The 14,906-nt window shown below is 45.6% G+C and overlaps 1 protein-coding gene and 1 long non-coding RNA gene across 13 annotated transcripts in view; one reads left to right on the top strand and one right to left on the bottom strand.

Annotated features, from left to right (window-relative positions):
- Positions 1–14,906, top strand: part of PMEPA1 (prostate transmembrane protein, androgen induced 1) — a 282,083-nt gene that overhangs the window by 176,059 nt on the left and 91,118 nt on the right. For 9 of the 12 annotated variants that reach the window (XM_085889548.1, XM_085889546.1, XM_085889549.1 and 6 more), the window contains one exon: positions 2,981–3,054. In XM_085889548.1, the coding sequence (XP_085745674.1) occupies positions 2,981–3,054 (74 nt within the window). Of the gene's footprint in view, positions 1–2,980; positions 3,055–5,853; positions 8,497–9,378; positions 9,520–11,862; positions 12,068–14,906 lie in introns of those variants that run through there. The other 3 variants (XR_015060363.1, XM_085889554.1, XM_085889556.1) reach the window with 3 other exon arrangements.
- Positions 6,952–11,820, bottom strand: LOC147023772 (uncharacterized). The gene is made up of 3 exons (XR_015060364.1): positions 11,679–11,820; positions 10,424–10,579; positions 6,952–7,297 (listed from the first exon to the last, which is right to left on the bottom strand). It is a non-coding gene; the product is annotated as an uncharacterized LOC147023772 (long non-coding RNA).

Here is a 14,906-nt window from a genome sequence, read left to right as displayed (position 1 = left end):
TGTCGGTATTGATTATTGTGGGTATTTGTTGTCGGTGTTGTTTATTGTCGGTGTTGATTATTGTTGGTATTGATTATTGTTGGTGTTGATTATTGTCGGTATTGGCCATTTTTTTAGTATTGGCCATTGTCAGTATTGATTATTGTCGGTGTTTATTATTGTCGGTTTTGATTATTGTCGGTTTTGATTATTGTCAGTGTTGGTTAATGTCGGTATTGGCCATTGTCAGTATTGGCCATTGTCGGTATTGATTACTGTCAGTATTGGTTAATTTCGGTATTGGCCATTTTTTGGTATTGGCCATCTATGTTGGTATTGGCTATTTTTTGGTATGGCTATTGTTTTGCGCATTTGTTTGTGACATTTGGTGGCTCTCTTCAACTCCAAAGTACAGGGTGACTATAAAGTCTGGAAACATAAGTGAATATACATTATAAAACATGACATGTTCAATGTGTTGTCCCTCATGAGAAATGCACAGTTCAATGCGCTGTGCAAAATTGCAATGAACGCCGTGCATAATTGCAGCATTTCCATCAATCCTTGCTCATGCATCCATGATGTGTTGCCTCAGATGATTCATGTCTGATTTTCACTGAATAAACCTGCACCTTCATCTTACCCCAGAAGAAGTAATCAAGGGGGTTCAGATCTGGTGAGCGTGCAGCCCATTTCGTCGTATCACCTCAACGCATTCATATTTCGTCAATGACATCTTCAAACTGTAACAGAATTATATTATCTATGTTTCCAGACTTTATGGCCACACTGAATTTGTTGGATCCTTCATTTTCTAACTATTGTATTGTTGTTTCAAGGTCAATTTTTATGTTGTCTGTTTTTGTTAGTTTACTTTGTACAAATGTGCACTTGGGACATTTATCTACTCCACAATCCATTTGAATGTCCTCAGAGAACCGTTTTACTTGTTTTAGCTGTCCTGTCAATTTTTCGTTATTTTGTGCTCAGTTTTAAATCGTCCATGTATAGTAGGTGTGTCGCCTTTCCTGTTTCTTTGAATGTTTTTCTATTGGTTGTTAGGGTATATCTGTGTCCTTGTTTGTTGATGAGGATATTCAGTGGGTCCAGAGCCAGACAAAACAAGAGGAGGGAAAGACTGTCTAACTTGAAGATCCCACACCATATCTTCAGTCTGGTATTTCGATATTTATTTCCGAGTGCTGTAATATCAATGTGGTATTCCAGAGCGCCATTGCTTTCTCAGTTTGATTATTTTGGGATTGATTTTGTATATTTGCATGCATTTTATTATCATACACGAAAGTGGGACACTGTCGAAAGCTTTCGTATCGTCTATCCGGGCGGTGGACAATTTGGTTCTTCGCATTTTGCCATTTTCCAGAGCGGCCTTGTTCAGCAGTAGGTGGTCAATTGTTCCATACCAACCGCTCTTGCATCCTTTTTGTTCTGCCTCTGAACCTCCTTGTTGTGTTTGGTGATGGTACATCATTTCTGTAATGATTAGTGTTCGAAGTTTGTTGTTGGTAGGCATGTTCTCAGCCAGTATCAGTGAGGAAGTTGTTTTTTTTTTCTAATTTTGGGATGAGAAAGGTGTTTCCATCTACGAGGAACTCATCCACTTCCTTTTTATCTTGAATATTGTGTGTGTGTCTTATTTTGTATTTTTATACAAGAAACTTTAGTTCAGGAGGAGGCCATTCGGCCCATCATACCTGCACTGCACCAACCCAAGTATCATCATCATCCCCCCCAAACCCACACAAGGGTTCCCAATGGCAGGGTTTATGTGGCCAGATGAGACATCCTCTTGTAATAGACAATAGGACAGCTGGCTTTACACATTGAAAGGATAACGTGCTCTCAATCCAATACGTTAAATGTACATTGAAAATATCACCAGCCGGACGAATATCCTATTTATTTTCTAGTTCTGCATCTTTTCCCCAGTGTTTGCTTTTCCATCACCCAGCAGCTTTCTCTATCCAGTGCCATCTTTCTGTGAGGCCACTACCGCTTTGCTGCTCACCTTGACGCAGCTTGCACGTTATGAATACGAAACAATCGACCCATGTGCTTTCATTGGTTTCCTGTTCCACAGCCAAACCATTAATGTCACTGTTGCACTTGGAAAGCTCTCCAGACATGGTCCTTTTAGTGTTTTTTTTATCACTTCCGCAAATCTCCACGAGCAGTTACAATGTCTGCACTGTTGCCTTAGTATGTAGTATGTACAAGTCAGGCCTGGCAGTGAAACCTTTTTTTTTTTTGAGCAACGACGCTGTCGCAACTGGAGCCTTACTTCTGCTTCGGTCAATGTGATCCACTTGAGGTTGGATGTCAAAGTGGAGATTAACTGAAACCTCCACAAATTAGGCCCCTTTTTCTCTGAGCCCAGCCATGTAGTTCACCTGCAGTTTCCTGTCTGTCCTTCTGCCCACCTCACATCCAGTTTTCCACCTGCAAACTTCCTCCTTTCCCGTCTGTCTAGCTGTGTATGCATGCAGCTTCTTGTCTGAGTGTATATCTAATTGGTCACCTGCAAGCCTCCTGTCCATCTTGTCGACAATATGCAGCCCCTGCCGAATCGTCCACCAGTTTCCTGCTCCCTCCCATCCCACCAGTCAAACCCATCTGTCCATCTGCCGTCTCCTGTCTGCCTGTCCATCCCACCCGCTGTCTCACACCGTTTTCATGTGCCGATGCCATCGTGCTGCGCACCCGTGGAATTCCAAGAGACGGGTAGGTTGAGGCCAAATGTCCAAATGCATGAGTTGGCTTCAAATCGAGGAGGTTAATAGTTTCACTCCCCGAGTTGCATTTTACAATCAAGGGAAGGGAATCTTGATTATGTAACATTTCTCAATCTAACTGGTTTATATGAACCCAAGAATTCCATGGAATGTTTACAGATACTGATTTGTCTGGTTCATTTGATTAATTCCTGTGTTGAAAGTTAGTTAGTTTATTTTCTTGTTTTTCCTGGTAATCTGTTTTTCAGGGGATTGAACCCTCGATTTTCGCTGAGGAATGTGCCATTGCGGAAACGAATGGCTACTCCTCTTTCTGCATCAGGTGTAGTATTTCTTCCTTTTTGAGGGAACACAAAAGAACCCTGAGTAATTCGGTTCAGTCGGAATGGTTACTTTTGGAATCGAACCTCGGCCTTGGCTCTGTGTCTGTCTCCGCTGGCCTGTGCTCCTGGTTGCAGGGACACGGGACAATGATTGAAGGTTGTGGAATGCATTCAGACTGGGCGATAGAGAGGGCTGAGACGGTTGTGGAGGAGGGAGGGACGGATGAGTAGAAAGAATTGGGGGTACAGTTTTACATTGTGACGTGTCATCGGCTAAATGTAGGGCTCGCTGTGAGGTTGTCTGTTCTTCCAGACATGGCTTGCATGTCACCATAAGCTTTCTTAATGTTAATGTTAATGCACCATCTACATATTATGTATGCAAGAGTTATGCCCACCATCCCCTTTCTTTTTCTCGTGTTTAAACCTAATTTGGTGATAGCTGATTGATTGAGTGATGGCTCGGACACTCTGAAGGTCCGTTATCATTCCTCGTTGGAATTTTGTTCACTCCTTCCTCCGAGAGTCGATGCTCTGAATCAGAAATTATTTTCGAAGTCAGTTGATGATATTCACGGTTACACAAACCGGATTCACCAGTGAGTAATTCTCCTACTCATACCTGAAAAGGTGTGTCCCATGCCTTTTGGTTTGACGATGTAATTCCTCTGATCCCAGTTTCTCATCTTTCATTTCTTCCCACAATAAAATCCACTCACTCCCCTCCTGCACCTCCCCAAATCCCCTCCTCATATCCACTCACTCCCCTCCTGCACCTCCCCATATCCACTCACTCCCCTCCTCCACTTCCCCATATCCACTCACTCCCCTCCTCCACCTCCCCATATCCACCCACTCCCCTCCTCCACCTCCCCAAATTCACTCACTCCCCTCTGACACCCCCCATATCCACTCACTCCCCTTCTCCACCTCCCCAAATCCACTCACTCCTCTCCTGCACATCCCCAAATCCACTCACTAACCTCCTCCACCTCCCCATATCCACTCACTCCCCTCCGACACCTTCCCATATCCACTCACTCCCCTCCTCTACTTCCCCGTATCCACTCACTCCCCTCTGACACCTCCCCATATCCACTCACTCCCCTCCTGCACCTCCCCATATCCACTCACTGCCCTCCTGCACCTCCCCATATCCACTCACTCCCCTTCTCCACCTCCCCAAATCCACTCACTCCCCTCCTCCACATCCCCATATCCACTCACTAACCTCCTTCACCTCCCCATATCCACTCACTCCCCTCCTGCACCTCCACATATCCGATCACTCCCCTCCTGCACCTCCCCATATCCACTCACTCCCCTCCTGCACCTCCCCATAGCCACACACGCGCCTCCTCCACCTCCCCAAATCCACTCACTCCCCTCCTCCACATCCCCATATCCACTCACTAACCTCATTCACCTCCCCATATCCACTCACTCCCCTCCTGCACCTCCACATATCCGATCACTCCCCTCCTGCACCTCCCCATATCCACTCACTCCCCTCTGACACCTCCCCATATCTACTCCCCTCCACCATATATGAGGTCTTCAATGAGCCTCGACGATACTGGTATACAAAAAAAATGAGAGGAAAAGATACTTGCGAAATCGCTCAAACAAATTTGACCTTAAAAATAATTGGTGGTTGAATTCAATCACGAAATATGCAAATACTCGACAAATTTCAAGTCAATCAGATGAAAATTGATGATTTTAGCAATTTGACAAGGTTGTTGACCTTTGGCCTCTATTGACCTTTTGACCTTTTGTCCTCAAAATCAACAGACTTCATCCTTGTAACCAATTCTACCATTTCGTGAAGATCAGTTTTAAAATGTCACCTGGAGGCAATTGACATACAGACAAACAATCAAACTACACGTCGTGCTTCGCATGATGCTTGCAAAACCCCCCAAAAAACGTTGCCATGGATGCATCAAATTGTCCATTTCATGAAGATTAAAATTGACGATCTTAATCAAAGCACCAGTCAATCGGATGAAAATTGATATTTCAGATGAAATTTGATGGTTTTAGAAGTTTGACCTTTTGACCTCAAAAATAGTTGCTTTCCCAATTCAGTGATGCACGATGCAATTGCTGTTTAATTTTCAAATTAATCAGATGAAAAATTATGATTTTAGAAATTTGACCTTTGACCTCAAAATGAATAGGCCTCTTTCGTTGTAATCTCAATTTGTGAGTTTCAGGAGGTGGGATGGAGTTCTCCCAGAACTCAAAATCTCCACCTCCTATTTTTTGGTAAAGGATCATGATTTATGAGCCAAACTGTGAAGTTTCGTTCTCATAGCCTCGTTCCAAAGGCTCTTTTCAGAATCTTCACTGAACCTCTGACAGCCTCCACTTGTAGCTGTTTATGGTGATATTCCCCCACGATGATTTTTCGCTCACCTGTTCGAAGAACAGAGAGCTATAGCGATACCCCCGGCGTGAGCATGAAAATGTTAAAGTTTTTGGTGCAAGTTATTTCCTTTCTAATGTTTTTATCTACCACACTATTTTTTACTGATTACAATACACAAATACATATATTGCTTTAAAATTATTTGGATCAGACTTCACTGCAATGCTTTATAAAAAATATTATTAGACTTGTCTTTTAAAAACGATAAATGTATAAACAGGTGAGCAATTGGGTGGCTTTGACACCAACGCTCTGGTTATTTAAGTGCTCAGTAAGTTTTCTTCATCATTACTGTCGCTCCGACTATCACTGGTACAATTTCAGCTTTCTTCAATTTCCAAATCCTCTTGACCTCATTTTTCAGATCCTGGTATTTGGATGAAATGACAGAAATTAGGAAAATGACCAAAGTCGTTGGGAACCGAGACCTCGATCAACAATGCCGGTTATTTTTCCTTTTTTTGTTTGAGCACCATGTCCGGATGCAATGATTTGTTTGCAATGTCTACACATGAGCATTACTTGTTTATTTTTGAGGATTGGATCTGGTTTCTGTTTCCATGATTGTTCTGAGACCGGGATGTTGAAATGTTTGCAGATGTGCCAGTGGATTACTCTGTAGACGTTGTCGTGTCTTTCTGTGTTCAGCTGTTCTGACATGAGTGTTTTTTTACATCCCAAGAAGAGGTGACTGGTGCTTTTTGTTTCTTCCCGCCAAAACCTGCATTTGGCCGTTGGCTCAATCCCACCATTTTCTTAAAGGCATTCATGTACTCTCCTTGGTATTGAACATTTTGACGACTGGTTCATCATCCCAACTAATTTGACCACTTATTAGCCATTCCAAAGAGCATTCCTTGTCGATCCCTGTCCTGTCAAGCTCTTTTTTTTAATCTTCCTGCTCTTTGTCATTCTCCCATTTGTCTGATTATATCTGCTGATATTTATTTTTGTAATTTTCCTCTTTTTTTTTTTTTTTCCTTTGCAATCATTACCTCTGCCACTGAAGGTGGAAGGAGGTTATGTTTTCACCCCTGTTTGTCTGTCTGTTTGTGTGCAGGATATCTCAAAAAGTTGTGGGCAGATTGGGTGTGTGACAAGGCAAACTGATTAGATTTTGGTGACGATCCGAATCTGGATCCGGATCCGATATTTTTTTAAGTGATTCTTCACCATTGAGAGATCGGGCGAAACTGATAAATAGCACGATATCTCAAAAGTTGTGGGCAGATTGGGTGTGTGACAAGGCCAAACTGATTAGATTTTGGTGACGATCCGAATCTGGATCCGGATCCGATATTTTTTGAAGTGATTCTTCACCATTGAGAGATCGGGCGAAACTGATAAATAGCACGATATCTCAAAAAGTTGAGCGGATTCAGACGAGACTTGGTGGACACATGTATGTTACAAGGACAAATTGAGTCAATTTTAGTGAGGATCTGAATCCAGATCCGGCTGCGAGAATTTTGAAATTTTTATTCAAAAATGTGTTGGGCCTGATGCAGTGTGTTCTCGTGAATCAGGCGTTACACTGAACACCCGGTCCTACGCGCTCCACAGAGTACCCTTCTAGTTGGGGTTGTGTTTGTTTCTGTTTCGTTTTCCTGTGTAGTATCCATTATTTGTACCCGTTTTGGAAGTTTGTTGCGAAATGGATTAAGGATTCCTCGTCTGGTCTGTTGTTTTCTTGCTCGTGTGCAAATCTCATCCGATAGTCTGTTGAACTTTTCACATCCTCTGCTTCTCGGTTGTGACTACTTCTACGACTTGGTAAAGTTTCATGACGATTGGTTTGGAATTGTGACCTGCAGGTGAGACACAGACAGAATAACAAAGTCGGCCAACCAATATGCTTGAAAAATCTTCGATTTTCGCAAGTAACAAACAAACACACAAACGCACCAATAATGCTCAAATACACAAACGCACCAATATAATGATCAAACAAACACACAAATGCACCAATATAATAATGCTCAAACAAACACACAAACGCACCAATATAATAATGCTCAAACACACAAACGCACCAATATAATAATGGTCAAACAAACACACCAATATAATAATGCTCAAACAAACACACAAACACACCAATATAATAATGCTCAAACACACAAACGCACCAATATAATAATGGTCAAACAAACACACAAACGCACCGATATAATAATGCTCAAACAAACACACAAACGCACCAATAAAATAATGCTCAAACAAACAGACAAACACACCAATATAATAATGCTCAAACAAACACACAAAAGTACAAACATATTAATACACAAAGAAACACACAGATGCACAAACACAAAAGAATGCATACATACAAACAATACATCCATAAGGTGACATGTCCCGACTTATTACATCAAGATGGGCTAACTACTCGTACACGGACCATGCTAATGATGATTTGGGGGTGGGGAGGGGAGTAACACGACTTTGTAACCACCCTGTACAGTGCAGTACATCTCTTCATGTGCAAAGTGATTTTGCAATCTCATGGTCTTGGTCATTTGACTGTTGCAATTCCACGGGGCTTCTGCAAATCTCACAGGTTTGTGAGTTGGACAGGCGACTATGATGGGCCATTTTTAAATCGCTATTTAGTGCCGAAGCCTTTGTAGCTCCGTGAAAGAGAATATTAAATGATCCCCGACCCCATTCTTCAGTGGATCTATGCAAGTGTTTTAGCCCCCCCACAAATAAATTAACCGGGTAACACTAGGCAACGCCGGGTTCCCCTGCTCGTCTATACTATTAAAGAGGCGTTTGTGTGTTTGTCTGTCTGTCTGTCTGTCGCCATTTTTCATGACTGACTAATGGATCTTCGTCAAACTTTCAGAAGTTAATCAGTGAGTGTCGGGGAGTGTTTTTGGCAAAAAATATATTTTCAAATTTTTAACAAATAAGTTGGATTTTTTTTTTCATTTCTCCACAGTGCCAAGTATCACTGTAGCTCTGTGAAGATTAATATTAAATGATGCCTTTGTGATGCCTACCCTTTGTAGCTCTGTGAAGAGTAATATTAAATGATGCCTGACCCCATTCCTTTGTGGGTGTTGGGAAGTGTTTTCAGGCAACAACAACAACAAAAAGATTTCTTCAAAATGTCAACAGGATTAGAATACCACCGGGCAACGCCGGGTAGCCCTGCTTAGTAGTTTTTGTTTTGTTTTGTGGCATGAAGTGTTTTACGGTGGTCATAGTGAAAATCCTGCCACCAACCTCCGAGAACAAGGTAACCCAATTGCGGGAGGATGTCTGCAGACTCAGTTGGGCACCAGATATGGATGACCATTGGCACTTGGCTCACAAGGAGCTCCTCCGCCCTTTGACAGGTTTTGTTTTTTAATCCTGCTGGGTGTCCATATCCATACACCCTCCTCACCAAGAAACCTGGTGGGGGAGACAGTTTAGTCACCGACAGGCCGACCATGAAACAGGGTAGTGCAAGTTTACTTGGTACCTGCAGCAAATCACAGATCAGATCAGATCTGATCTGGCCTGACCTGACAAACACGTCACATGATGGGCAAAAACGTGAGTAGATGTCATTACACTTGAGTCTGGTTTGACTCCAACCCTGGCCGGGTAATAACAAGCACTTTATAAATTATTGTGTCCTTCATTGAAGCTCAGCATTTGGAGGATAGAGCACTGATGAACTGTTATAACTGTGTTTTCTACCGCCATTCGGTGGTGTGTGTGTGTGTGTGTGTGTGTGTGTGTGTGTGTGTGTGTGTGTGTGTGTGTGTGTGTGTGTGTGTGTGTGTGTGTGTGTGTGTGTGTGTGTGTGTGTGTGTCATGCAGGGCAAGCCGGGAACAGTGCGAGGTGCATCATACTTTCTTAAGGTGTCATCTCATTCCCCTCCCAATTCAGCCTGAAACAGGAACCACATGGGTTGTGATCTCCCATGAGGAGGGGAAGGGCGACGGCAAGGGGGAGGGGGAGGAAGTTATCCTCTCGTGCTTTTCCTACAGAAGAGAGTCAAAGGACGTCACAAAGACAGTGCTCGGTGAAAGTTACTTACGTCACTTCCCCTGAGGTGTGGTTGGGACTGTTTGCCTGAAATCAAGACTGGTGTGATATTTTCATCTTGCTAATTTATTCCTTTGGGGAATGCTAACAGAGAAATAATTGTGCAACACAGTGAAGCTTGTTTGTAAAATAACGACCCTCATGGGACTATCGCAGGGGGCCAACAGAATGGAGCGGGTGAACTGATCGAATCAGATCAGATGGGATTGTATTGGGCGGATCGGATTGGGGTGAGCAGAGTGACCGAACGGATCGGAGCAGAGTGGGCAATTTAATCAGAGCGGGCGAGTGGATCGATTAGATCAGAGTGGGTGAGCGGATCATACTGGGCGAGTGGATCGGATCAGATCAGAGTGGGCAAGCGGATCATAGCTGGCGAGTCAATCGGATCAGATTGGAGTGGGCGAGCGGATCGGATTGGAGCTGAGCGGGCAATTGGATCGGAGTGGGCAAACGGATGAAAATCCCTTTTGTCAGTTTTTTTTAATGTATTTTCATCTTTTCAGTCAGTCTTTCCGAACGACTAATCTCCAACAGTCTTGGGGATCCCCACGCAATCTTGGCCGTTTGGGTGATGCTCTGGAAATTCGCACCAATCTCTCCTTTGGTGTGGTGTCTTCAATTTGGGGTCGTGATTCAGACGTCGATCACAGTCCCCGACTCCCAGAGCCCTCTTCTCCGCTATTTTGTTGGAAAAAAATAAATAAATAAAATAACACAAGGTCACTTTTGTGTCGTGCAACTCCCATGAAATGCGACCATGAGTACCATCACAACTATTTGTCTATTCTCTCTGGATCCCTCCACTGGCTCTCATTCCCAATATCTCGTTCCTTTCCTTTTAGCTCATCAATCAACCCCTTGTGTGAATTATTTAAATTCTTACTGCTGATCATGCTTTTTTCTTCTTCTTCTTCTTTTTGTCCTTTGACTTGCTTGCTTTCCCTCGTCTGGTTCTCGCTGTCTCGCCAGTGCTGGTGCGAGGAGTCTGACGGAGCCATTGGCAGTTATTTATAGGTGGTGGAGCGTCTGGCACCATAGCCTGGGGAGGGGAGCAGGGCAGGAAGAGATAGAGGGGAGAAGAGTTGGGGGGGGGGGGTCAGAGAATTTGGGGTGACAATTCGTTTGGATAATCTGAGGAAGAGGAAGGTATTGCAGGTGAGAGGGTTGAACAAGATGAACAGACAGGTGAAAATGAGGTTGCAGTGGTGGGAAAGGTGAACAGGTGTTTTGAGGATGCATGGGGATGCTGGAGCGAAAGGAAATCGGGATCGAGAGGGTGCAACGGCTTCTCGTCAAGATGACGGGTGATTGGTTGAAAAGGATTAAAAGATTGCAGTCGATGTGGGTTAAAAAAAAAAGAAGGGAGAAAGGGTCGAGGCTTTCACGATCGGAAGGTCTGGTGTGATGGTGAGACGGTCGCAAAGTCCCTGGAAAAGCTGAAAAGTTAACAATCGAGAAGAGTTGGAATAAGTTAAAGTTTTTACAAACACGCAGTGCACGACAGCCAAGAGCACAAGGAATGAATAACAATGGAATGAGTCGAGCGTGAGTGATCGGGACAGAGTAGTTAAATTGGATATTATTTAATTAGCGACAACATTGACGGGAAAGAAATAAGGAGGAATGCATGTTTGTGAAACAAAAACCCAATACACGACTCGGAGAGACAGTCACGTATAGACATTGATATTGACAATGAGATAGCGACAGACGCTATAACCGGGTTCACACAGAGGTTGTGACAGCATCGTGGAAGCTGCTCTGCCATTGGTCAGCGCTCTCGTGCTCCGCCCCATCTGCTCCTCCCCCTAGTCCCGCATGCCTGTGCCCGGCCTCTCCCTTCCTCTGGCACGTCTGCCGCACTCTTTCTTTCAAATTATTATTATTTATTTATTATTATTAATTCACTCCTCTCTCTCTCACTCTCACTCTCACTCTCACTTTCTCTCTCCCCCGCAAACATGTTTTTCACTGGGAAGACTGAGCGATGCTCGTGCACACGTACTGCACTCGAGAGCGCAGATGGGCCTGCACTCCCTGCACACTCATTCACATGGGTACGAGTGAATCTGGGCCAAGATTACCATCGGGCACTTCGGTGAATAAAAACAAATCCAAATCGGATCTTTCGGACTCACGTCGGATGGGAGAGAGCTCAAGCACAGCGGCGGTGAGATCGATATGAGGGATGTGAGACGCGGAGAGGGTGATCGAGGAGGAGGAGAGAGAGAGACAGACAGGAAAGCGGGAAGGGAAGGGCGGGAGAGCCAGACAGGGGGAGGGGGAGCCAGACAGGAGCAGGGAGGGGGAGCCAGACGGGGGGGGGCAGTGCGCGAGAGGAAAGGGACGCGCGGCACGGATGTGGAGAAACACGCAGACGAGGGACGGAATCGGCGTTGAACAGAGCGAGGAGGTTTGTGTGAGACGAAGGGAAGCAGGAGCGAGTTCAGGAAGAGAGCCGGGCACTTAATGTCTAACCTGACCCGAGGAAACGCAACTACGTCCATTCCTGCTTCGCAACCTTCACGTACGTCGAACACAGCTCGTATTGTCCATGAGACACGTCTTCGCCCTGTCTCCAGTTGGGCGTCCGTCGCATCTTTCGTAACATGGTCGAACTGTATTATGTCTTGGGAACCCCCCTTCCAAGCACCCGCCATCGTTGTTTCTGACTGGACTTTTGGCTCCTGTCCGCTCTATTGACGATGTCTGCTGTCTTTGTGGTTGTCCGCAGACATCGCGCTCGCCACGGTAATAATGATCCAAGTTGTTGGTGTGAGCTGCGAGTGTAGGGTGTGGGACATCCAGACAGACGTGTCTGGGTTTACGGCCGTGGGGTTGGGGGGGGGGTCAGTGGAGTTTGGGGAGAGGGGGACACCGAGGGTGAAATACTAACGTCTGTCTCTCTCTGTCTCTGTCTCTCTCTCTGTCTCTCTCTCTCTCTGTCTGTCTCTCTGTCTCTCTCTCTGCAGCGCTTGTTTGTACCCCGATGTCGCGTTTCCACGAATGCCGTTCAATGACCATCAGTGGCGTTTGTAACGAAACGAGGAGAATCTCGATTTCATAAACCCATCGAACCCTGAAACCGTGCAAAGTGAAGCGAAATGTCGAGGCGAGCGAGCTCTCAACACGGGGTCGGAATCAGGTCCACCTTTAGCCGAGCATCCGGAAGTACCTGTGTTGTTGTGCTCACGTGACAAGTTGTGCAATGAGCTCTCTGGAAGTCAAGAGTAATGTCTTGACTGCAAAGATCACATTTCAACCTGAAGGTTGATACATGCTCAGAAAGACAGTTATGTGTGTGTGTGTGTGTGTCACTATGTACACGTGTGTGTCGCTCTGTTTGTATGTATGTGTGTGTGTGTGTGTGTGTGTGTGTGTGTGTGTGTGTGTGTGTGTGTGTGTGTGTCACTATGTACACGTGTGTCGCTCTGTTTGTATGTGTGTGTGTGTGTGTGTGTGTCACTATGTACACGTGTGTGTCGCTCTGTTTGTATGTGTGTGTGTGTCACTATGTACACGTGTGTCGCTCTGTTTGTGTGTGTGTGTGTGTGTGTGTGTCACTATGTACACGTGTGTGTCGCTCTGTTTGTATGTGTGTGTGTGTCGCTCTGTTTGTATGTGTGTGTGTGTGTCGCTCTGTTTGTATATGTGTGTGTGTGTGTGTGTGTGTGTGTGTGTGTGTCGCTCTGTTCATATGTATGTGTGTGTGTGTGTGTCGCTCTGTGTACGTGTCGCTCAGCATGTGTGTGCGTGTGTGGTGTTACTCTGCGTGTGTTGGCGTGTGTGTGTCACTCAGCGTGTGTGTGGTGTCGCTGTATGTGTGTGTGTCGCTCTGTTCGTATGTGTGTATGTGTGTGTCGCTCTGCATGTGTGTGTGTGCGTGTCACTCTGCTTGTGTGTCGCTCTGCGTGTGCGTGTGTGGTGTCGCTCTGCGTGTGTGAGCGTGTGTGTCACTCAGCATGTGTGTGGTGTCGCTCTGTTCGTATGTGTGTGTGCCCCTCTGTTGGTATGTGTCGCTCTGTTCGTATGTGTGTGTGTGTGTGTGTTTCACTCTGCCATGGGTGTGTGTGTGTGTGTGTGTGTGTGTGTGTGTGTCACTCTGCGTTTGTGTGTGTGTGTGTTTCGCTCTGCCGTGGGTGTGTGTGCGTGTGTGTGTGTGTGTGTGGTTGTTGTCGTGCTGCGCATGTGTGGGTTTTGTCGTCCTGCATATGTATGTGTGTGTTGTCGCTCTGTTCGTATGTTCGTGTGTGTCGCTCTGTTCGTATGTTCGTGTGTGTCGCTCTCTTCGTGTTCGTGTGTGTGTGTCGCTCTGCGTATGTGTGTCACTCTGCAGATGTGTATGTGTTGTTGTTTGGCGTATGTGTGTGTGTGTGTCACTCTGCTTGTGTGTGGTGTCGCTCTGTGTGTGTTAGCGTGTGTGTGGTGTTGCTCTGTGCGTGTCACTCTGTTCGTATGTGTGTGTCGCTCTGTTTGTGTGTGTGTGAGTGTGTGTCGCCTTATTCGTATGCGTGTGTGTGTCGCTCTGTTCGTATATGTTTGTGTCGCTCTGTTCGTATGTGTGTGTTGGTCTATTTGAATGTGTGTGTGCGTCGCTCTGTTCGAATGTGTGTGCTGCTCTTTTCGAATGTTTGTGTGCCGCTTTGCATATATATGTGTGTCTGTCGCTCTGCCGTGTGTGTGTGTGTGTGTGTGTGTGTGTGTGTGTGTGTGTGTGTGTGTGTGTGTGTGTGTGTGTGTGTGTGTGTGTGTGTGTGTGCCCCTCTGCAGATGTGCGTGTGTTCTGTTCGTATATGTGTGTGTGTGTGTCACTCTGTGGATGTGTGTGTGTGTGTGTCTGTCGCTCTGCGCATGTGTGTGTTGTCACTCTCCATGTATGTGCGTGTGTGTGTGTCACTCAGTGTGTGTGAGCGTGTGTGTCACTCAGCGTGTGTGTGGTGTTGCTCTGCGTGTGTGTCGCTCTGTTCGTATGTGTGTGTGTCACCCTATTCGTATGAGTGTGTGTTGCTCTGTTCGTGTGTGTGTCGCTCTGTTTGAATGTGTGTGCCGCTCTTTTTGAATGCGTGTGTGCCGCTCTGTTCGTTTGTGTGTGTGCCGCTCTGCGTATTTATGTGTGTGTGTCGCTCTGCGTATGTGTGTCGCTCTGCCTTGTGTGTGTGGGTGTGTGGGTGTGTGTGTTTGTGTGGCTCTGCCTTTTGTGTGTGTGTGTGTGTGTGTGTGTGTGTGTGTGTGTGTGTGTGTGTGTGTGTGCGCGCGCGTCACTCTGCGTTTGTGTGTGTGTGTGTGTGTGTCGCACTGCGTTTATGTGTCGCTGTGTGTGTGTGTGTGTGTGTGTGTGTGTGTGTGTGTGTGTGTGTGTGTGTGTG

This window comes from Eptatretus burgeri, chromosome 7, assembly GCF_056783735.1.
Source record: "Eptatretus burgeri isolate ZD-2024b chromosome 7, Ebu_testis_v1, whole genome shotgun sequence".
NCBI lineage: Eukaryota > Metazoa > Chordata > Myxini > Myxiniformes > Myxinidae > Eptatretus > Eptatretus burgeri.
The sequence above is the reverse complement of the archived record's forward strand: the minus strand, read 5'-3'. Positions and strand labels throughout refer to the sequence as shown.